Here is a 24,452-nt window from a genome sequence, read left to right on the forward strand (position 1 = left end):
TTTAGTTGTCGTTGACCGATTTGTGAGTGGAATAACAGGATTATAGAAAACTTTTTAAGAACATTTTACAGTATAAAACATCAGCGAGCTATTAAAATGCATCTGTAATAAAAAAAAAACATTAATAAATGACATATTATGTAGAATATAGTGCACGTAATTAAATAAGTCATCATGTATGTATTTTAAATGTTGATTGTCAAATCCTACGTTCGATGCAGGCACAATTATGGCCACTTACAGACGTGGGTCCTGAACCTCAATGCGGAAGTGGAGTCAGGAAGCGCAGCGCAGAGAAATTGTAGCATCTTTCGGAGGGCTTGTCATAGTCATTTATTTTTATTATTATTATATCTATATCTTTTTTTAATTGCATCCTTTACCAAGATTCACCATGATTCTGTTGGAAATAAACAATCGGATCATCGAGGAGACGCTAAAGCTGAAATTCGAGAGCGCGGCCAACGGGTGAGTTTACACCGAGCTAATGCTAGGAAGCTAACGACACGCCTTATAGATATAGATATAGACCTAGAGACGAGTGATGATATAAGATTATTTTATAGGGAATGATCTAAAGTGGCGATTTATTTGGGGGTTCGTTGAATCCTCTCATCTTTCTCTAATGATATATGAAGTCTAACACTTAAAAAATAAATAATACTAATGATCTGATTGAAGGTTTGTGAAGGCAGCGTGTATTATTATTATTATTATTATTATTATTATTATTATTATTATGGGAGTCAGTAATGGGTCTCTGTATAAAGAGACTCTGTATGAAGAGACATTTAAAGTGCCTGGAGTTTACAGATGTGATCATGCTTCAGCTCCCAGGTTCTGGGTTAAATCTGTCGAAATCTCTGAACTTATACAGCACTGTTTGCATTAAAGCCTTTGCTTTCCACGTCAAATGGACACCTTGTGCAGTGTTTGAGTGGGAAATCCTTCATCAAGGTGTTGTGCATCGAGATGTTTTGCTGCTTAAAGGTGATTCCACCAATCAGTCTCCAGACAGAGCTTTTGCCATATAAGGCGGTTTTGCATTGCTCTCAGCTCCCGCCCCTGACAGCTCACTGATTTTTACAGCAGCTTCTCACTTCCCCTCTGTCTACAGAGAAACCACTGGTAATTCATTCAGCTCGTTATTTCCTGATATTCGGACCCTTCTCTCTGTGTCTGGACACATTCCTGTTGTGTGCTGCTGTCACGCTTTGTTTTCTTTAGATTTTTCTTTTCTTTTCGGTATTAGCTTTACAGCTAGGAACAGCTCCTATATATCACCACATCATATATATATATATATACATGTGGCGATAGATAGATGGTTAATATATGCAGACAGATTAACAGTCAGCGATGGATGGATAGACGGAAAAACAAGCAGCTAAAGGGATGGATAGATAGATAGATAGATAGATAGATAGATAGATAGATAGATAGATAGGTGGGTGGGTTTTGGGTGGAGGGATGGATGAACTGAGATGAAAGCATAACTGGATATTTACAATGATAGATAGATAGACAAAGGAAGAGGGAGATAGATGGATAGAGAGATTGAATAGTAGATAGATACAGGCATGGATGGATGGATAGACAAAGGAAGAGGGAGATAGATGGATAGAGAATAGTAGATAGATACAGGCAGCGATAGATAGATAGATAGATAGATAGATAGATAGATAGATAGATAGATAGATAGATAGGTGGGTAGGAGGGTTTGGGTGGAGGGATGGATGAACTGATAGATGAAAGCATAACTGGATATTTGCAATGATGGATGGATGGATGGATGGATAGATAGATAGATAGATAGATAGATAGATAGATAGATAGATAGATAGATAGACAAAGGAAGAGGGAAATAGATGGATAGAGAGATTGAAGAGTAGATAGATACAGGCATGGATGGATAGACAAAGGAAGAAGGAGATAGATGGATAGAGAATAGTAGATAGATACAGGCAGCGATAGATAGATAGATAGATAGATAGATAGATAGATAGATAGATAGATAGATAGATAGATAGATAGGTGGCTGGAGGGATGGATGAACTGATATGAAAGCATAACTGGATATTTGCATAGATAGATAGACAAAGGAAGAGGGAGATAGATGGATTGAGAGATTGATTGGTAGATAGATACAGGCATGGATGGGTAGACAAAGGAAGAGGGAGATAGATGGATAGAGAATAGTAGATAGATACAGGCAGCGATGGATGGATAGATAGATGGAGAGATAGACAAAGGAAGAGGGAGATAGATAGATGGACAGAGAGATAGGGAGATTGAGTAGTAGATAGATAGATAGATAGATAGATAGATAGATAGATAGATAGATAGATAGATAGATAGATAAGCAGTCAGCTGATTGGATGAGTGACATACAGATGAATTGAAAGGCATAGATAGATCAGTTAATAGAGAGATACAGATAGACACTACTGCACATATGTTTTTAAGCCTCTACTTCCCCCCCATACTTTGTCTTTGATATTTATTTGATGAGTCAGTACAAGAAAAGGTTTAGTTTTCAAACCAAAAAATAAAATCGATCAAATATAAAACACACTACTATTAAAATTGTAGAGGACAGAAAACAGTGTGTTACAGCTGTAGGATTAACTCTCTTCCTGCAGAAGGTGGCGCTTGTGTGTTCTCTCGATGAGCTGATGTGAAGCCCGTGAGCTCTGTCCAATCAGAATGCGAGCTGCAGTTGTCAGAGTGTAAATGTTTGCATGGTCACGTCTGTTAGGAGTTATACGAACGAAGCTCTGAACCACTGGTGACTTTACGATGTCTGGTCACTAAAGCCGTGTTCACATCGGATTATGTGTTTTCTTCACCGTGTTGGAGCAGAAGCAGGTGGTTATGGGCGGTCCTCATGGTGTGACTTGTGTATGGAGGGAAAGTACTGGTTCAGTATGCTATGTTGATCTTTAATCCTTGCAGCAGCTAGCTTGTTAACTTAAAAATTGATGGAATGTAATTAGCAGGTTTGTTATTTTAAAGTGCTGTAAAATTCTCAAATTAGAAGAAATCTTCAATTCCCTACAACAGCACCTCTGACGGCAGTTCCCGGCTGTAACTTTTAATGACAACGCACTCGTTCTAATCCATTATTATTTCTGTAGAACAACTTGGCAAAGGGATTTTGTTTGGTGAATGTGCTGCAATGTAACAAAACATTCAATCACTGTCTATCTTATTGTATCTATCTATTAATTCTGAAAGGAGATGTTTAACATTTATAGAAGAAGTCTCCAGTTTCCGCCATGGAAGAGTGTCCATGACGGATGAGTTTGCACTTCCTGGTTTCTCTGGGGTTTTTTTTTTTTGTCTTAGCAACTTGGTAACAAGAGGAAAAAAGTGAGGTAGCATCTGTTCATAGCACTTATGACATAAGCGTTAATAATAACTAACTTGTCTTGCTACATTAATTGTAGCTATAAATAGTTTATTAGCTATTAAATAGTGATTTATGGGCATCACATCAGCCTGAAGAGAAGTGTTCAGAGTAACATTAGACATGATCTGCTTGCATACCATCAGCTGGTAAGAAGAAGAAGCCTTTATTATCACCACACATACATTACAGCACATTTTCTTTGCATATCCCAGCTCAGGAAGTTGGGGTCAGAGCACAGGGGCAGCTATGACACAGCACCTCTGGAGCAGAGAGGGTTTAAGGGCCTTGCTCAATTCACCAACAATGGCAGCTTGGTACTGCTGTGGCTTGAACCCCAACCTTCTGGTCAACAACACAGAGCTTTAACCACTTGAGCCACCACTGCCCCAATAAGCTGCACCACTCAGGAGGAAAAGACCATTGACTGAATCTACACAACCATAAAAGATTCTGTCACTTTTCACGCACTCTTCTTGGCTTGTAGTCACATACAGAAAAAAACTGGAGCAGTCCAAGGCTACTAGGATCAAGAATCATGCCTGAGGCTGTGGAAACCCTGAGACTGCCTGGTGTCCACTGATTGGGATGCATTGTAAGGCTGGTGTAGAAGTATACTGATATAGTTACATCCCACACCCTAAGATGACCGTTGTGATGTACAGTACTGACCAAGCACTGGTTCACAAAAGAACTGAAAGTATCAAATCATTTCAGAAGCAGTTGCGAGACATCCAGCTTCCTAGTGGAGTTGTTGAGTCTTTGCTGTGCTTTATTGAGAATGATAGTTGGTTCATTTCAGTGAGCTGGTGATGGTACCTAAATATTTGAAAGACTGAACCTTGGACACAGCTGAGCCGTTGATGGTCAGGGGTTGGCAGGAAGAAGGATGCTAGTAGAAGTCAACCAGCATTCCAAGCATCTTAATAGCATTAAGCTCCAGATTGTTAGAGATCTTAGATCTAGTAAAGACCAGGCCTACAGATCTTGCACAAGAAGGAATACTGTCTTGGTTGCAGTTCAACAAAATGGCAGTTCAGCAATGCAAAAGCTGGAAAACAACTTTGCAGAAAGCAATACAAGGCTGCCTGGGGCTCCTTACAGAGACATTGCAACTTCCATCAGATGATCCCTCAAGCTACCTACCTCCTTAAACCAACAGAACCAGTTTTATTCTCACTTTGACCACTGGCCATCCCTTTAAATCTACCCTACCTGCACATCAAGAACATCTCCCCAAACAGTGCATCATCCAGCCTCCCTCCTATCCCATCCCAATTCACGACACGGACAAAGGAGTAGGAATAGTTTCTGATTCTTACAGCAGCATGATCCATTGTAGGTTATTCTTTACTTGCTTCCCAATGAAATCCACTAAAATTAGTATGTACACATACTGCTCTTGTACTGAAATGATAAAAATAATCACTCCTTGCTAAGTCTCACCTGACGACATGACCCCAGGTACGCATGCTTGTTTTCAGTTGGCCCATGCTTCCAAGATTGGTGAATTCTTAAGATTCAGGTTTATCTAGCTGAACTCAATTTGAAGCAAAGTTCAAGTGAAGACGGGTTTTATTTTGTGTCCGCAGATTAAACTTGAGGAAGGTTTAAGCTGCTGTTAGATATTTGCCAACTTGGGCTTCGTATAATCGTATAATCTTCTTCCACACTCGGTGGTAGCGCAACTGGTTAAGGCTCTGGGTCATTGACCGGAATTGATCAGGGTTCCATCCCCAGCACCACCAAGCTGCCACCGTTGGGCCCTTGAGCAAGGCCCTTAACTCACCCTGCTCCAGGGGCGCTGCATCATGGCTGACCCTGCGCTCTGACCCTGAGCATTAAATCCATATTAAAATGTAATGTAATTTGTACAACTTGGTGCATTCATTGTCTATCTGTCTGATTGTCTGTCTGATTGTCTACCTATCTACCTACCTACCTAACCACCCACCCACAAGAATATTAGGCCGCACCCAGATCACCCTGGTCAGAGAGTCCAGTGGGTGTCTGAGCTCTTAAGTCTGTTAACACTGAAACATGTTTTATTTTACACTTTAACCTTCTCTCATTTTCTCTTTTGTGTTCAGGAACAAGCCTGAAGCAGTAGAAGTTACATTTGCTGGTGAGTAAGAGTGTGTGTGTGTGTGTGTGTGTGTGTAAGTAAATACACAAATGTGCGTCACAGACAAATATTGTGTTGTCGCACCTTCTTACAATGAATGTCAGATATTGCTACATCTGTGGAAGAGTGTGTGTGTGTGTGTGTGTGTGTGATTGAGTGAGTCAGTGTCAGAATATGTTGAGGGATTGTAACTTAAGCAAGCTCAGTGTAATATATGTGGTTGTATTTTTCCAGACTCCCTTGTCAGGGATTTTTCTTGATGCTCTAACACCACAGATGTGAACTGGTAACACTAACATTGCTCCACTCCTATAAAAGTCTGGATTTATATATCATCAACCATGACAATAACAGCCCTTTCCACAACATGACCAAAGTAGGAGCAGGAAGCAGCATGGCAGTGGGCAGTGGTGGCTTAAGTGTTTAAGGCTGTGGGTTGTTGATCAGAAGGCCAGGGTTCAAGGCCCAGCACCACCAAGCTCCACCGTTGGGCAACTGAGCAAGGCCCTTAACCCTTCCTGCTCCAGCGTGGGTGCTGTATCATAGCTGCCCCTATGCTCTGACCCCAACTTCCTGAGCTGGGATTGGGATGGAAAGAATTCCACTGTGCTGTAATGTATGTGTGGAGATAATAAAGGCTTCTTGCCCTAAGTTCTTAAATTGACTCTTTAATCAGTGCAGTTAGATGAGACAGACCTACGCAATGCGATTCAGGTGAAGTGAACCCTTAATGACTGTTTTCAAGATCAGAGATTAGACATCTGGACTATTCCTGGGTCAACGTCAGCATTAACACTTCACCATTCGTATCGATCTCGGAGTACAGGGAAAAACTAATGACAACAGGCAGTGGAAAAGCAGAAATTATGCCCATTAATATCTGATCGCAAGTATTTTTCTAGAGCTGCAGTATTCACATGCTGTGTGCTCTATTAACGTTGGATTTATTCATTTTTTTATTTCACTGAAAAAATCCTTGCAATCCTCATGTTTTTATTATGTAAGCTTTATATAAACTCCAATCTTTTTCTTAAAATAAAAACAACGACTATTTTTTGTTGTGTAGATTTCGATGGCGTGCTCTACCACATCTCAAACCCCAACGGCGACAAGACCAAGGTGATGATCAGCATCTCGCTGAAGTTCTACAAAGAGCTGCAGGAGCACGGAGCGGATGAGGTACGAGCTTCCCGTCCCAGTTACACGTATTCGTTTAGCGTGTGTCGCTTTTATTCAAAGTGACTCACAGGTGTGGGAGAATTTTAGAGATACCGATTTTCTTAAATCAGTATCTCTACATGTCTTGTGTGAATGAAAAGGAGGGAAGAGGAACAGTAAGATTACAGGGTGAAAAAGGTATAGGAGTTTAAGTACTTGGGGTCAAGAGTCCTGGCTAATGGAGAGTGTGGGAAAGAGGTAAAGAAGTGAGTGCAGGCAGGTTGGAATGGGTGGAGAAAGGTGTTGGGAGTTCTGTGTGATGGAAAAATATCAGAGAGAATCAAGGGGAAGGTGTACAGACAGTGGTGAGACCAGCCATGCTGTATGGTTTAGAGACTGAGGAAGAGACACGGCTCATGTTGGACGTTTGGGGGACAGAGTTAGGGAGGCCAGATTAAGATGGTTTGGACATGTTCAGAGGAGGGAGAGTGAGTATATTGGTAGGAGAATGTTGGACATGGAGCTGCCAGGCAGGAGGCAAAGAGGAAGGCCAAAGAGGAGGTATATGGATGGAATAAATGAGGATATGAAGCTAGTGGGTGTAAGTGTTGAGGATGCAGAAGATAGGGATAGGTGGAGAGAGATGATTCGCTGTGGAGACCCCTGAAGGGCTTGCACAATTTTAATTCTTAAGGCAAAAATTCGTAAGGGAGGATATTCCTATGTCGAGGTTCCACTGTATTGTAAAATAGTATAGTGTACATAATAATACAGTAATACAGTCAGTGTGCATTGTGTCAGCTCTGCTCCCTACTAAAAGGGGAGGAGTTATACAGTTTGATAACCACTGGTAGGAATGACCTGCTTTGATGTTCTGTAGATGTCCTCAGCGGTCTCAGTCTACGGGTGAACGTACTCTGGTTGGACGGTGCTCTGGTCAAGCCAGTTTATCCTGGAAGAAAACTTCCTTTATTCTGTGGTTCCCCAACTCTGAGGATTGGGTTTTGTCCTAGCAGGACACTGTCCTGTGCCACCCAGCCAGGTCAATCAAGGTGTGGATGGAGGACCACCAGATCATAACCATGTCAATGTCATGGCCAAGCCCATTTTCAGACCTGAACCCTCTGTAAAAAAACAGGGATGTGCTTGAGCTGCTGGAATTTTTTGGTCCAATCACCAAACTAATACCAAGACCTGATATCTGAAAATCAGGTTTATTTATTATGCTTCTGAAAATGCGTCCATCACGTGTCCTTATGTTTTTATCACATTTTTTTCTACTTCTGGTTTTAGTCTTTTCACATGCCCCTTTAAAGATCCTTTAAAAACACCCTAATCTGGAAGTGCTGATCGATCAGATGATGTTTGAGTAAATATTCTCAGTGCAGTCACACGGTAAAGGTTTCCTATTTTCATGACCCTGTTACAGCTCTTTGAGCAGATGATCACATTCAGGACTTTAAAAAAACAGCATTGCGGTTTTGCAGCAGGAAGTGCATCTGAATCACCTCCAATAGAGGAAGTCACACATCTGAGAAAAGCAGCCCGGTTGCGTACTAGCCCCCAAGGACACACAGATGTGGGCATCGCTTGTGAGGGTCACTTCTGTATTAGATTTAAAACGTTAATATAAAAGAGTTCTGGGCTCATTCCTTCTCATGAAGGATGTGATGCTCTGCTCCCAGACGATGCAAACCAATATTCAAACCATGCTTTGCGTGTACTTCATAACAAAAGCATGGCAGGCGTGGCTCGTGCAAACCAAATGCAAATTCTGAGAAAACCGCAGCTAAGCGGGAACTTCTGCACGAAGTCCAGGCCTCGTGAATGAAGCAAAGAAACGCAACAGCATACAGCTCTGATATGTGACAGCTAGCTCGGTTTATTGGAGGAACGGGGCAGAGGATCACTACTTTTATAATAATAGCTGTAATGTTGAGTTTATGCACATAAAGCAATGTGTGAATGTCTGCAATGTCTGATATTTAAAAAGGAGGTAAAAATTAAAGGTTAAATAAAAACTTATATTACCAAAAGTATTGGGACACCCCTCCAAATCATTGAATTCAGGGGTTCGACTCGGGCCCCTTAGTTCCAGTGAAAGGAACTCTTAATGCTTCCGCAAACCAAGGTCCATAAAGACATGGATGAGTGAGTTTGGTGTGGAGGAACTTCACAGAGTCCTGACCTCAACCTGATAGAACACCTTTGGGATGAATTAGAGCAGAGACTGTGAGCCAGACCTTCTCGTCCAGCATCAGTGCCTGACCTCACAAATGCACTTCTAAAGGAATGGTCAAAAATTCCCATAAACAATTGTTTTTGATCAGATGGTTTGAAATGCAGTTTTTGGTCCTGATTTTGTTGTCACTTAATAACAAAGTAAAATATTTCCGAAGCTTTGACTCCAAAAACTGCAATTTTCTGCAGTTTTTCTACAGATTTGTGTCAAGACGTCAGTCTTCACAACACACATTCAGCCAAAGCCCTCTTCCATTCACGTGTATTAAACAGGAATACATCTCTCAAAGAAAGTCGGTACATATCGGTCTTCACTGATAGGAGTTCAAAAGATGAATCCTGTGCTCTATTCAAGCAGAAAAATAGAAAAAACAAATGAAGTTGCGTCTCAAACATGTTCCAGGAGTTTTTTGGGAATACTTGATTTTGCTGTGTGTGTTTTTTCCCATAATTTGTGACCAAAGATAGTTGACAAGAAAGTTCTCATGAGGAGTGTTATGATCAGTTACTGTGAAATTTATTCAATGTAATGTTTTTGTGTTTGGTTTTCAGCTGCTCAAGAGGGTCTATGGAAACTTCCTGGTGCCAGCAGAAGATGGTAATCTAAGATCCTTTCAATTTATAAGCTAGTTTTGTTTTTAAACTGGTTATGTGGGATCAAATAATTTGACATTGTTTGGTTCACAGTTTCAGCTCACTCTGAAATGCACTTTTCTCTCTCCACAGGCTACAACGTGTCTTTGCTCTTTGACCTGGATGCTCTTCCAGCCAATAAGGAGGAGATGGTCCACCAGGCGGGCATGCTGAAGAGAAACTGCTTTGCATCCGTCTTTGAGAAATACTTTAAGTTCCAGGAGGAAGGTCGCGAGGGCGAGCAGAGAGCCGTCGTCCATTACAGAGACGACGAGTCCATGTAGGTGACCTGACGTCGTTTGTGGTGGAGATAAGACCGGACAGGTCGTGTCGGAATTCGCGTCTTTGACAGGATTCTGTGTCCTCAGCATTTCTCTCGTCTTCTCTGGTTCCAGGTACCTGGAGGCGAAGAAGGATCGTGTTACCGTGGTGTTCAGCACCGTCTTCAAGGACGACGACGATGTCGTCATTGGAAAAGTGTTCATGCAGGTGTGTATATTTGGAGACGTTCAGCGGAAAGCACCATCACGGCGCTCTCACTATCGTCACGTCTCACTGTGGACGTGTCCCAAATCTCACACTAGCAACTATTCACAATATCGACCCTATCATATCGGGGGACAGGACTCCATTAAGGTTAATACAGATTTCTCACCACTAGCTGTCCACTGTGGGCGGGTCCCAAATCACAGGCTCTGTTTAGTGTATAGGGCTACATAAACATGAATACAGATTTCTCAGCATCATTAGTCTTCTGTAGGCGTGTCCCAATTCACACACCCTATTAACTAGATAGCCTACAAATACCTTCACAAACATACTTTTTGGTTGCGCCCCAAATACACACACTATACATGAAATAGGGCACATTTACACCCTCCTAAGCTCCCAGCATGGACATGTCATATCCATCACAAACCTTCACTGTGGACATGCCCCAAATCACACACCTTATTAAGTATGTAAGTTCCCTTTTATTTTGTCACATTACTGCAAAGTGAAATTCTTTCTTCGCATGTCCCATCCTCGGAGGGTTGGGGTCAGAGTGCAGGTTTAGCCATGATGCAGCACCCCTGCTGCAGAGTACAAGGACCTTGTACAAGGGCGCCACCAGCACACACGTCTGTCACGGGCGTGTCCGAAATCACTCGCTTTTTTTCACTGTTTAGGCCACATATAGACCTGTGGATGTATCCCAGTTCACATCCAGATGTATCCATGGAGATTATCAGAATGGACAAAACAAAGCATTTGTGGTGTAGACTGCTAGACCTTGTGTGTGTGTCTCTGTGTGTGTCTTTGTATGTGTGTCTGTGTGTGTGTTTGTATGTGTCTGTGTGTGTGTTTGTATGTATCTGTCTGTGTGTGATTATGTGGCTGTGTATGTGATTGTATGTGTGTGTGTGATTGTGTGTAGATCCTGCATGTCATCACTCGTCTCCCCTTACGATAGTGTAAAAACACTACTTTTCTGCTATGGAATGTTGTGAAACCTTCTGAGTCCATGCGTGCCTTCTCAGTAGTGTGTGTGTATTCACACTGTTCTCTTTAACCGAGTTCCCATTCATAAAGGGTGACATGTTTGTTTCGGTATAGCTGTAAAATAAAATACACTCAGTGTTTCCTCATCTCATGTAGTCATGTCATCCATCAGCCAGCCCCCCCCCTTCTTTTTCTTTTTTTTCCTCCTCCTTTCTTTCTAGTTTTGCTGCACTGGAGCATCCAGAGTAGCTACAAGTAAAGGAATGTTCTGGCCACCAGATTATCATTGCAAAGTTTTTAACACACACTTGCCTCAGAAAAAAACATCACTTTGCTCAGGAATATAGTTTCAGCATTAATTAATTTAATTATTAAGGTAAGTCCTTATTTAATAAGTAAATAAATAAATGAAATGTACACAAGTGCCTCGTTTGTTTGTTTTTGTTTATTTATTTTTAGTTCTTGTTGGTTCTTAATTATCATTATTGTATTCCTGAATCAAGCTTTCTTATATCTCAAATATATATTGAAATTAAAATATTATTTGCCACATACACAACTGTATAATTTATTATATAAATAACTGTATAACTATATATTAGAATTAGGTAGGAAAGGGGAAAAATATATAGAAAATATAAAATAATATTATAATAAAAATACTAAAACAATTAATTAATTAAAATAAAATAATATAATGGAAAATACAAAATTAAATAAAGTATTATAATAAATATACACAAAAATGAGTTAACAAATTAAATAAAATATTGAAATAAACTTTAAATAAAAAAAATTAAAAATTAAAATATTATAAGAAAAAATACTAAATAAAAAAATCATTAAAAATAGGGTTTCGCTCTAAAACGTAACAGTGGCATGTTATTGGTCCTGGGCTTTAAACTTGTATTCTTCCCAAAGTCTTACTCCATTAACACGTCGAATTTCTTCTTTAGTGTGTGATGCATGAGTGCACAGATATAGTGACGCTAATACATGTACCATTTTTTCTTCCTGCAGGAGTTTAAGGAGGGCCGGCGTGCGAGTCACACAGCTCCTCAAGTGCTGTTCAGCCACCGAGAGCCTCCTCTGGAGCTGAAGGACACGGACGCCGCGGTGGGAGACAACATCGGCTACATCACCTTCGGTATGTACCTTTAACACACGGGATACACTCTTACATAACAAGGACCAAGGAAGGTCAGCTCCGCCCACAAACTCCTCATACAGACTGTTGTCTTCATCTCTGGAGCCGTAAGGGACGATTGCACAATTCTTCAAAAAGATCAGATTCGCTCAGCTGGTATGATGATGATGATGAAGTTAATGATAAAATCTTCCATCGATCGAAATCTGATCAGTGTGAAAGACATAATGCATGATTTACATCATTTTCATCCTCATCAGTCCATTTAGTGTGCCTTGTACATGGAGGTGGAGACATCCTAGACCACGCCCACCTGGATAGAAAGGTTTCATCATTGCGTTCGACGGAAACGTTTTGTTTACTCTATAGGTCAAACTCTCACCATCATATGGAGTCACATTGGATGTGTTCCAAACCACCAGACGCTTATATCACCACAAACAGGGCGCATCATTCTGCTTACAAAAAAAATAAATAGCCGTAGATGGTGTGTGTGTGTCTGTGCGCCTGTGTCTATTCACATCTCTGTATCTGTGTGTGTCTGCTTGTGTCTGTTCACCTGTGTGTGTGTGTGCATGCACCTCTGTGTCTGTGTGCGTGCGCATGCGTGCATGTGTGTGTCTGTGTGTACACACCTCTGTGTGTGTGTGAGTCTGTGCACCTGTGTGTCTTTGTGTGTGGTGTGCACCTGTGTGTCTTTGTGTGTGGTGTGCACCTGTGTGTCTGTGTGTGTGGTGTGCACCTGTGTGTCTGCACACCTGTGTGTGTTTCGGTGTGTCTGTGTGTGTGCACTTGTCTTTGTGTCTGTGTGTGTGCACTTGTCTTTGTGTCTGTGTGTGTATGTATCAGTGTCAACATCCTGACATCCATTTCCCCTGTGAACCATCCCCATGTTTTAATGACAGCAGCACACACCTTGCCCACAGCTCACATCTTGTATGTTTAGGATGTGTGTTGATTTTAGCAGGCTCTACACTGTAAACATCAGGCTCCGGTCTCTGCCTTTAAACAACACACTACATTTCATCACGAGTTTCTCCACACCTCAGTGTCAACATCTGACCTGCTTTTTAACCTGCACACCGATCTGTTTATCGTTTGCTCATCATCATCTCAGTATAAATAACATAATCAGTAATGTCAGCTGAAAATGAAGGAGGATTTTAATATAAAACAAGCATATGTTGTACACTTCAAGAGAGATGAATATTAACAATACTACTGTCGAGCGAGAAACATCAGCGGTATTGAATATGAGTGATGAGTAAGGAATTAATCACAATGTTGGAGTTCCTATCACCACTACTACGTTGATTATTTTCCGATAACAGCAGCAACGTGTTTTATTCCTTTTATACCACAATGATCATTTATTAGTCGTATTTATTTTAAAGAAAAAACTTTTTTTTTTGTTTTTAACCCTTTGTAAGTGCATTGTAATGTTGTGGAGAAATCCACAACAAATATCCATCCATTTTCTATACCCGCTTTATTATTCCTAATTAGGGTCACAGGGATCTGCTGGAGCCTAGCCCAGTGCACATTGGGTGAAAGGCAGGGGTACACCCTGGACAGTCCATTACAGGGCCACATATATAGACAGACAACACCACACACTCACACTCGCAGGCAATTTAGAATTACCAGTCAACCTAATGGGCTGTGGGAGGAAACCGGCGTACCCGGAGTAAATCCATTCAGGCACAGGGATGTAAACTCCACACAGAAAGGCTCCTGTCTGTTTGAACCCGGGATTCGAACCCAGGACCTTATTGCTGTGAGGCAACAGTGCTAATCACTAAGCCACCATGCTGCCACCTTCATTCGTAATATAATTAATTAATTAATTAATAAGACTAAATCATCAGCATTTTTCAGTTTAACGAAAATGTTTTACCTGGAAAATGTTAGCTTCAGGTAGCTGAGACAGAAGAATCAGAAATATTTAACAAACACTTTTTTACTGAAAACTTCAATGATTAGTCTTTAAGACACGTTTATTGTTAGTTGTAGATCCCAGCACACATTGGGCGAAGGGCAGTGGTACACCCTGGACAAGTCGCCTGTCCATCACAGGGCCACATATAGACAGACAATCACACACACTCACACCTATGGACAATTTAGAATTACCAATCAACCTAATGTACATGTTTTTGGACTGTGGGAGGAAACCGGAGTAAACCCACGCAGGCACAGGGAGATCTTGTTAATGAAAATGTTTCGTTTTATTGTAGTGCTCACTGTAATGAATGATGTGTATATAACACTCGAGTTAACATTGAAACACATTTCTGTTTCCCGTAGTCCTCTTCCCTCGTCATACCAACGCCAACGCTAGAGACAACACCATCAATCTTATCCACACCTTCCGTGATTACCTGCACTACCACATCAAGTGCTCCAAGGTGAGATCTCCTTTTCATACACATGAGCGTATGAGACACACAGGACACATACAACATACACATACAACATACACATATGACACACGGGTCTCCATTGATGCTGACCTCCTTAAGAACAGCAACTTCTTCTTCTTCTTCTTCTTCTTTCGGCTTTTCCCTTCAGGGGTTGCCACAGCCACCTCCTCTGAACATGTCCAAACCAACTTAATCTGTCCTCCCTAACTCTGTCCCCCCAAACGTCCAACATGAGCTGTCTCTCTGATGTACTCGTTCCTAATCCTGTCCAACCGTGTCACTCCCAAAGAGAACCTCAACATCTTCAGCTCTGCTACCTCCATCTCTGCCTCAGTGACACTGTCTCTAAAACATACAGCATGGCCGGTCTCACCACTGTCTTGTACACACCGTCTTGTACACCTTCTCACCAATATTTTTCTATCACATAAGACCTTTTTCAATAAACTACACTATGAGTAGAAAGAAATGAGTATATACTATAAACTGTTGTGCTCTGCTTGTTTCAGGCTTACATCCACACCCGCATGAGAGCCAAGACCTCCGACTTCCTGAAGGTCCTGAACCGCGCTCGCCCCGACGCCGAAAAGAAAGAGATGAAGACGATCACGTAAGTATCTCGACCTGAGTCCTTAGACTCCGATTAACCAAAAGAATTGGTACAGAGACTTTTCTGAAGTAGAAAAGTTTACAGTTTGTGCCTGTTTATCTGGGACCTGTCCAACGATCCCACAGGAGGAAATTATTCATGGAAATAATAGATTTTAAAAAAACATTGACTTGCATATGAGAGAAAACATATCGGATTTCTGATCCTGTAACAAATGCTGACCATTTCAGGCTTTTATAAAAAAAAATTTCAGGATTGATTTTTGCTTTATTTCTACTGTGCACATGATTTATATCATACATATTCAGTTACAGGAAGTCAGGGAGAAATTCCTTTGTCTATTTCTAGTTTCTTCATAAATTTTTGATTTCTAGATAAAAACAACCAAAGTGCTGTGCATGGTTGCACAAGAAGCAGAGAAGCAGGCAGCCATGTTGATTTGACGTCACTTGCTGAACTTGGAGGAGCTTGAAGGCCATCCCAAGTTCCTGAGTAGGAATTATTTGCGTTTTCTTGGATTTTCCTGATAGGAACTCGAAAATTACGAGTTAGTCGAATGCAGTTCACTTCGTACACAAAGACAGTCTCTATAGATTTTTGAGACTGTTTCTCACCTTATAGATTATAGATATAACAAGCAAATATTTCTATACGTTGACTGATCTAAAGAGAGTACTCATATATACAGAAGATACAACTCCATTTACTCTTGGTGCTGTTTACTGTGAGCAGCCATGTTGATTTGATGTCACTTGCTGAACTTGGAGGACCTCGAAGGCCATCCCAAATTCCTGAGTAGGAATTGGTAGATGATGGGCGTTTTCTTGTTTTATCCTGATAGGATCTCGGAAATTACGAGTTAGGTCTAACTCATCATTACGTTCACTTCGTAGACAAAGTCAGTCTTTATAGTTTTTGATTTCTAAATAAAAACAACCCGCAGTTGACTGAAGTGCTGTGGATGGTTAGGCAAAAAGCACAGAAGCGAGTAAAGACCATAAAAATATGTATAGATGACCATAAAAGCAAGAAATATAAAAGGAAACAGCAAGGAAATTTGCAAATTTGTTAAAGCATCCTGATTTGCAAAACATGTAACAGAGGGAGCACAGCTGATATCCATGTAAGAGACTGTTTCACAACCTCGGCATGGACTTTATTTAAAGCTTATTAGTTTTTAAAGAGTACTAGATGTGTATCAGTGTCGGGTGACACTCAAGGTTTTGGTATTTGGAAAAATAAAACTAAAAGTACTATCGTGCCGTATCTAGTTGACAGTTGATATGGCGCCTAAATCATCATTCATAATCTAACGCCCTCTGACTTGGCAAGAAAGAATTTAGAAGAAAGCCCTCCACCCTGTTTACTCGCTCTCTAACTCTGTAGCATCAGGACAACGTCTAGAAATTCCATGTAGCAAAACAAGCACAAGCGTTTTCTTTTTCTATTTTTCCATCCCGATCAGCATCAGATTTGTTCACGACTCGGTGGTTAAGGCTTTGGGCTGCTGATTGGAATGTAAAATAAATGAACTGATGAACAGTCCAGATAGTCGCTCCTCGATTGTTTGTTTCTGTATACGTTAATCTAAAAGTGTTGGGATTTTGTGAGCAAAAAGAAATCCTTTGTGCTTATCAGACAATTCAGCAATTCAGTTATAGAGTGGTCAGTACTTCATGTCAACTCCAGCCATAATCACCAAACTGGCACTTTCCTCATCAGCTTCTATGCTTGATCCGAGCCTTAGCATGTTTTATGTTCCTGCGCCTAACGTGAGCTTTTCGAGCGGCCTACGAGGAAGCAGTTTATTTTTAGTCTGCTGATTTTTTTTTTTTTTTTATGGTCGCAAAGTCCAGCAAAGCAGGAAGTTCCGTGGTTCCTACATTTCCTGCGTGTTCATATTTAAACAGTAAATTGTCTTGTTAACACAGGCTTTAAAAAATGCAGCTCTTTGTTTAAAGGAGGAGCGATCTGTCAACAATCCCTTAAAAAAGATCCATTATTTTTCCGCAATACTAAAAAATCATGCAGGTCATGTTCAAAACACATGTGATGGGAGGAAAAACATGTGATCTCAGTGGCAGGGTTTGTTAGTGGTTTTGAGTTTTTCCTGAAAACTGCTGATCTCTTGGGATTTTTACACATAACAGGTTGTAGAGTTTATACAGAATGGTGCAAAAGACGAAAAAACCTTTGAAAACACCTCGTCTGAAATGTAATGGATCAGAATGACACCGTGTTTAAGCTACACTGGGGGTGGCGGGGGGAGTGCACAGACAATTCCTTGTTCCTTCATCTTTTGTTAGAAACTCATGAGTGATGTATATTTACTTCCTTAAAACAGTGAACTGTATAGTCAGTGTTATAGATGTCACCATCGAATATTTCTATACGTTGGAGGATCTAAAGTACGTACTCGTGTGTGTGTGTGTGTGTGTATATACAGTAGCTATAACTCCGTTTACCGCTTGAAGGCCATCCAGAGTTCCTGAGTAGGAATTGTTAGATGTTGGTCGTTTTTTTGGTTTACCCTGATAGGAACTCGGAAATTATGAGTTAGTCGAATTCAGCATTACGTTCACTTCGTACACAAAGTCAAACTTTTTGAGACTGTTTCTCATCTTATAGATTATAGGTTATAGATGTAACAAGCGAATATTTCTATACGTTGACTGGTCTGAAGAGAGTATTCATATATACAGAAGATATAACTCCATTTACTGTTGGTGCTGTTTACTGTGAGCAGCCATGCTGATTTGATGTCACTTGCTGGAACTTGAAGGAGCTCGAAGGCCATCCCAGGTTCCTGAGTAGGAATTGTTAGATGTTGAGCGTTTCCTTGGTTTTTCCTGATAGGAACTTGGAAATTTCTTGCTTTTCAGTGTGTGCAGTTTTCAGAAAAGCACAGCAGCGTAAAAACTGCTTTTAAAGATGAGTCACGGCCACCTCACACCGTCCTTACAAACTAATCCCGTGTTGAGTTTTGCTTCAGAGATATCAGAGCGGTGTAACAAAGGTTTTGATTTTCAGTACAGAACCTTTTCCACATGCCACAAATGAAAAGCAGTACTGTTTGCGTATTGGGTTTCACCAGTATGACTGGTTTCGTTCCAGCCCTGAATCATCTCCATCGTTGCAACATGAAGCCTGTTCTAGCTTCTGGTTTGTTTTCTGAGACTAAATTACAACCACGATGTTATTCTCAATAACGCACTCCATCTTGTGTTCTAGCTAAGTGGATAAAGAATGAGTAGAATTTTAGAAATGCATTGTTTTCTGATCAAGCGCAAATATAAACACGTGTCTCATTCTCATGCCTTATCAGAAACTGTGTAGCTAATTCTATCCAATTTCCTCTCTCCAGGGGCAAGACATTTTCTCGCTAAAGGCGACAGACAGCGACCAGACATGCTTACAGGACCAGCCAGTGCTCTACCGAGTGCTAAGCGGAACTACAACACCCGAATTCGGACAACGCTTGTAGACTCCTAGATGCTTGCAAATCCTACAAGGAACAAAATAAATTTCCTTTGAATTTTCACAGCGTTCGACGAAAAGTCGTAAACATTTTTATACAGCCCTCGGTAAATTGGACATTTGGTACTTTTTCTGCGCTATAACCTGCCTTCGTGTCGTCTGAGAAAAGGTCTCTGCAGTATTGCTCCATGTCTGTACTGTTGTCTTTGACTCAGTACAGACTGTTGTTTTGACTGCCAGATTACCTGTCTGCTTTTGATCTAATAAATAAACCAGTCTTAGTGACATGTTGTGTTGATGTCTTTATGTGCTTCAATTAAAAATTCTGCCTTATGGAAAAAATAATCGTTACCTGTGTTTATTCTTATGTTCATCTGAAATTAGATGTGCCAAACACAAAATGTGAGAACTTTTTAAAAGGTGCTCTGTATTAATTGGCATTATTTCTATAGTGCATGTTTATTGCAGGGTCTTGGAGGCTAGCATTTTTCTTGCACCTCTTGGGTTGGGGGGTTTGTGTGTGTGTGTAGATAACATGTTCTCCCCATGCTTTAGGGATTTCTAGGATACTCCAGGTTCCTCCAAAAATCTGCATTGTAGGCTGATGGGCATCTCTAAATTGTCTGTTGTGTGTGTGTGTGTGTGTATGACATTCTGCCCTAATATGGGTTGCCCAGGATGACCCCTGCCTTGTGCCTCGAGTCTCCAGGGATAAAGTCCAGGCTCTGTGTTAAGTGCTACAGAAGATGGATGGATGGATGGATCAAAACTGTCTCAGATCAGCGAGTGTTCTATTCCTGATTATTAAATCGTGTCTCTTTTGATTGCAAAACTTATGAAACATCCAGAAGATACACAATACACACCAAGCCTTAGGTTTCAGAGGTCACACTTCTTTTATTGTTGAACATAAAGACAACAGGCAGACAAGCACAGCAGAGACCGGGAGAAATACAGAAAGAAAGAGATTAAGGCAGTAATTTAAATCTGAGGACGTCGTGCAACACTGCAGTGGACACATCACTCTTTCATATTCAGCAAAGGCTCCACCTCTGGGTTCTCAGGCCCCTCCCCGTTCTGTTTCTCCTCCTCTTCCTCCTCTGGATTAATCTTCCCCACAGCAGGTTTTACCTCCACCTCCTCCTCTTCCTCCTCAGCTTGAGTGTCCTCTAGAGAATTTGCTGTGTCCTCCACCTTCTCCACCTGTGCATTCTCTACAGGGCTTGAGGTCTCCTCCACCAGCTCCACCTCGGTGTTCTCCACAGGATTTGTTGTCTCTTCCACCATCTCCACAGGACGTGCTGTGTCCTCTACCTTCTCCATCTGTGTGTTCTCCACAGGGCTTGAGGTCTCCTCTACCCTCTCCACCTGTGTGTTCTCCAAAAGACTTTCTGCCTGTTCCATCTTCTCCACAGGGCTTGAGGGCTCTTCCACTTTCTCCAGTTGTTTGTTCTCCACAGGGCTTGAGGTCTTTTCCACCTGTGTGTCCTCCACCATCTCCACCGGTGTGTTTTCCACAGGGCTTGAGGTCTCTTCCACCTGTGTGTTCTGCACAGGGCTTGAGGTCTCTTCCACCTGTGTGTTCTGCACAGGGCTTGAGGTCTCCTCCACCTGTGTGTTATCCACAGGATTTGCTGCCCCTTCCACCTTCTTCTCCTGTGTGTTCTCCAAAGGGCTTGAGGTCTCCTCCACCCTTTCCGCATGTGTGTTCTCTACAGCACTTGCTGCATCCTCCACCTTCTCTTCCTGTATGTGCTCTACAAGACTTGCTGCTTCCTCCACCTTCTGCACTTGTGTGTTCTCCACAAGACCCACTGCCTCCACCACCTTCTCCATCTGTTTGTCCACCACAGGACTCACCGTCTCCTCTTCCTCATTCTTCTCAGCTACAGGGTCCTCCACTGGGCTCCCCACATCTTCCTCTTCCTCCTCCTCCTCCTTCTCCATTTCCTCTAGGATGACTGGATCTTCGTTCATTCCTCGTTCGGCTTCTTTGTGAATGTACTGCTTGTTCATGGCAGTGTTGGCAGCGTTCAGCTCCAGATCCTTCTGAGTGATCACCTCTTCTTCCACAATCTTGTTATTGAGTGTCGGGTCAGGAGGTAGGCAACGTGGCTCTGCAGGAGACACAGAGAACATTACAATGTTTTAGATTTTATTTAGCATAAATATGTGGAAGAAAACAGACTCAAAAGGGCATCCATCCTCCTCCACACTGCGTGACACCAAAGAGTGTGATTATAAATAATTACGTAACAAGGAAACCAATTCTAGTTGAAGTTGTTGAAGTTCTCAACTCTTCACTGATGGAGACTTGAGTGCAAAACAATGTCATATCAATAGCAGTACTAAAGCTATCGTCATAGCAACGGTAGTCCTGCGATATTAAAAATAATGTTCCATCCTGAAACCTTTTAATGAAATGAAGAGAAAAACCTTAACGAGACACGCTGTTAGAGGAAAAAACAACAACGATGGGATGGTGTGATGCAGACAGAAACAAAGCTAAGAAACATTTAACCACACAAAGTTTATCATTCTCAAGTGACATGTCCTGAAGTGTTTTATTGATCTCAGATCACATCAACAATAATATTCTTTTTTATCTATTCAAGGATAACAAGGGCTTCTGAGTCAGGAAAAGCATGATATACACAGCTCAGAGCCAAAATTAGCCATAATTGGAGAGATCTCGCTCTGTCTCTCATTCTCTCTGTCCCCATCTGTCTTCCTCTATTTCTTTGTCTAACTCTCCTTCATTATCTGTCTCTCTCCTGCCTGTCTCCCTCCCTCTTGGTCTATGTGTCTGTCTCACTTCCTTCTCTCTCTCTCTCTCTCTCTGACGGAAGATTTATAATTAAATCATTTGTGATCAAGTCAGTGTGATTTTTGCTTCCTGGTGATCTGTACCTGTTCACATCTACAGTGATTTTTTGCTGCAAATCTCCAGACGCTGTACTATGAAGTCTCTAGTAGGCGTTCCCACTACTGGTTGCCATAGTAATAGGGTGCAGCAATTCTAATTTGACAACATGTCAGTTTTCCACTCAATATAAATGAAACATTCCGGAGGGAGATTTGTTGTCCGTGTGTAAAATTCAGCAGCGTATATCCGCATCATATTATAAGAGATGAAGGAGAAACAGTGTATGCTCTCACTGTATTCCCATCGATTTGCATAAAGTTAAGCAAATCGTCACGTTGTGGACACGCCCACATCTAATCGCCAACGCTCGCTGTTACTCAAGCCAACGTTCGTTTTGAGCCGCCGTACTGTATTGTCTGAACTCGGCTTTATGCTTCATGAGAGAAACACATTCCCATCATCAGCAATCAAAGCTGAAGTGACAGGTTCAAATGAATTGACATGTAGGTTTGGGCAGTAATTAGGGCTTTTATATGGGTGTTCCATCACTGGAGTTCAATTAGGTGTTCAGTGTCGATGAGTGACAGGCAGAGAACCAAAATGTCAGAAGAGATTTAAGAGGTGTGGATGAATAATCAGAATGAAAAGGTACTTACCAGCACATAGAGCTTGCTCTAGTGAAAACTCCACACTGAGAGAGAGAGAGAGAGAGAGAGAGAGAGAGAGAGAATGAATGTGTTTAGACGAGCAGAAGACAACACTGAGGGTGTGTTAGTTAAGAGCTTGTTGCCCAGTACTCGGTGATGTTTAATACATCCGTTCAGGACACAGTGTGAGAGAGACTTTTATAAACCTATATCCTGGTACATTTAGGGAATGGGATTGTCCCTGTTCTTGTAACAGGACGAGTTACGTAAATGTTTGCGAACATGGCAGTCTCTCTCTCTCTCTCTCTCTAACTGACTGAGAAGTACATTTACAACTCAATCAGTCTTTCTCTTATCAAATACTTCCCCTATAACTTATTTTTCCTCCCCGATTTATTTGTTTTATTTTATTATATTAACAGTATGAAATTTGCACATTGTAAAAAGACACTATGGTGTGTACATTTAGCATTAGCGATTAGCATTAGCATTGGTTTAGCAAGAAATTTAGCTTTTTATTCGATCAAGAACAAGTGAAAAATAAAATAAATAGTAAGCAAATAAATAAACAAGGGGCTTTTAGGGGTAAATTAGCAGAAGAAACTTTGAGACATGGATATGTTAGTGTTGTTCCCACAGATGATAGTCTGTGAAGGTGTGTTGTGATTTATGATTTTGTAAGTCCTACATGAACACCATGGCGGTCAATTCACTCTTGGATAGCGGAAGTATTTTTTTTTGTTTTTTTGGAAAGCTTAATTCACTGCTGCAAGTGTTTACTGTTTTTAATGTTTTAATGTTTTAAGTGTTTAATGCTCTCTAAAAGACACCACACATTTTATTTCTGGGCTGGACAAATGCTTCAAATAAAAGATCCAATCCATACGATCACAGGACAACGATGATGAATCCCAGATTTTCTATCTTGAAGTGATAGGACCAGCGCAGTAACACTTTAAACTAATACATAATTTTATTTTTTTATTTTTTTATTTATTTAACTGCACCTTTTAAAATACTGCTTAGCAAGCACAGGTAATGATTAACAATAATAAAGCCAACCAAATATTTCCATGTTAAATTGTGGCTCTGACCTATTCGTTGCCTAGGGTGAAGTTTTATTTGGCAAATTTATTTGACATTGTCGGGGGCTGAAACTGGTGGTGACATGCCTTTTTTCTTTCTTTCTTGGGAATAAATGTGATCTAGAGTTTTCTGGAAGTCAACTGTTAGCAAACTACATTTCATTTCACACCTTCAATGCATCTGGCATACAGCCATTATAATCATCATTTACGATGACTGGCATGTTCAGGCTCTGTAATGTGTGATGTATTCTGCGGTGTTGCTTTACACCATAGCTAGGCCAACTTACGAATGCTAATATGAATTAGTCCTAGCTATATCATAAGCATCGCAAGATTAGCGATGTTGCTTTGCTCTTATTTACCTTTCATCAGATCCACCCAAACCGCCGCCTCCAATATCAGTGTCTTCAAACGCACCGTTATCTATGACATTAGCATCTTCTGGTAGACTGACATTCTTGACGTTGACGTCGTCTCGTGCCCTTGTGCCTTTAAAATCGTAATTTTCAGGTAATCCAGGATCGGTGATACCATTGGAGGGCAGCCCTGTACCTTCCAGAAGGCTGTGATAGGTGGCGATCTCTTCTTCCAGTTTACTCTTGATGTTAAGCAGAGCCTGATACTCCGTCCCCTGCCTCGTCACCTGGGTGTGAGCCTCGCCAAGCTCCGCCTCCAGCTTCTGGATAACCATGTTGTGATTGTTCACGTTTCGGGAGTAACGTCCCAGCGTTTCGTTCAGTGTGTCTTCCAGAGAGTGGTTCTGTAAAGAGATCCAAGTAATGCATCAAACGTTAAGCGCACAGTTCACTTTCGTCAAACGTAATCATTTTTTAACAACTGTATTAAAATTACAGAGATATTTTGTCCATTTTCTCACCCAATTTGATCACCTCACTAGCACGTGCTTCCTCCGAGACATGTGACTGAAGCTAGCTACGACTTTGCAAACTGCTGCTCATGTTGTGTCACAGGGCAGTGGAACACACTCAGAGGAAAGCGCTATCTGCCCCCTTCCACATACATGAGCCAGCAGATGCACATGATTCGCTAGTCACTGTGATTGACAGGAGATAGAGCATGCCCCTCCCACCCAATTTTATTATTAATTTAAATAATATTTATTTAACATATTATTATTATTATTAT

General features: G+C 41.2%; 2 protein-coding genes across 2 annotated transcripts in view; one reads left to right on the plus strand and one right to left on the minus strand.

Moving 5' to 3' along the window:
• The first annotated feature begins 255 nt into the window (after nt 1-255).
• arpc2 (actin related protein 2/3 complex, subunit 2) lies at nt 256-18,990 on the plus strand. The gene is made up of 10 exons (XM_058392882.1): nt 256-468; nt 5,500-5,534; nt 6,601-6,713; nt 9,486-9,531; nt 9,660-9,846; nt 9,962-10,055; nt 12,069-12,195; nt 14,503-14,603; nt 15,128-15,228; nt 18,593-18,990. The coding sequence occupies exons 1-10, from the start codon at nt 395-397 to the stop codon at nt 18,612-18,614; spliced, it is 900 nt and encodes a 299-aa protein (XP_058248865.1). The 5' UTR covers nt 256-394; the 3' UTR covers nt 18,615-18,990.
• A 593-nt stretch (nt 18,991-19,583) lies between these two features.
• zgc:92380 (uncharacterized protein LOC445086 homolog) overlaps nt 19,584-24,452 on the minus strand; it is a 16,740-nt gene continuing 11,871 nt past the window's right edge. Inside the window, exons 6-8 of the mRNA XM_058393360.1 lie at nt 23,669-24,066; nt 22,228-22,262; nt 19,584-20,822 (exon numbers count right to left, since the gene is read on the minus strand). Coding sequence (XP_058249343.1) covers nt 19,726-20,822; nt 22,228-22,262; nt 23,669-24,066 — 1,530 coding nt within the window. The 3' untranslated portion in view covers nt 19,584-19,725. The remainder of the gene's footprint in view (nt 20,823-22,227; nt 22,263-23,668; nt 24,067-24,452) is intronic.

Source organism: Hemibagrus wyckioides, linkage group LG06, assembly GCF_019097595.1.
Source record: "Hemibagrus wyckioides isolate EC202008001 linkage group LG06, SWU_Hwy_1.0, whole genome shotgun sequence".
NCBI classification, from domain to species: Eukaryota; Metazoa; Chordata; class Actinopteri; order Siluriformes; family Bagridae; genus Hemibagrus; species Hemibagrus wyckioides.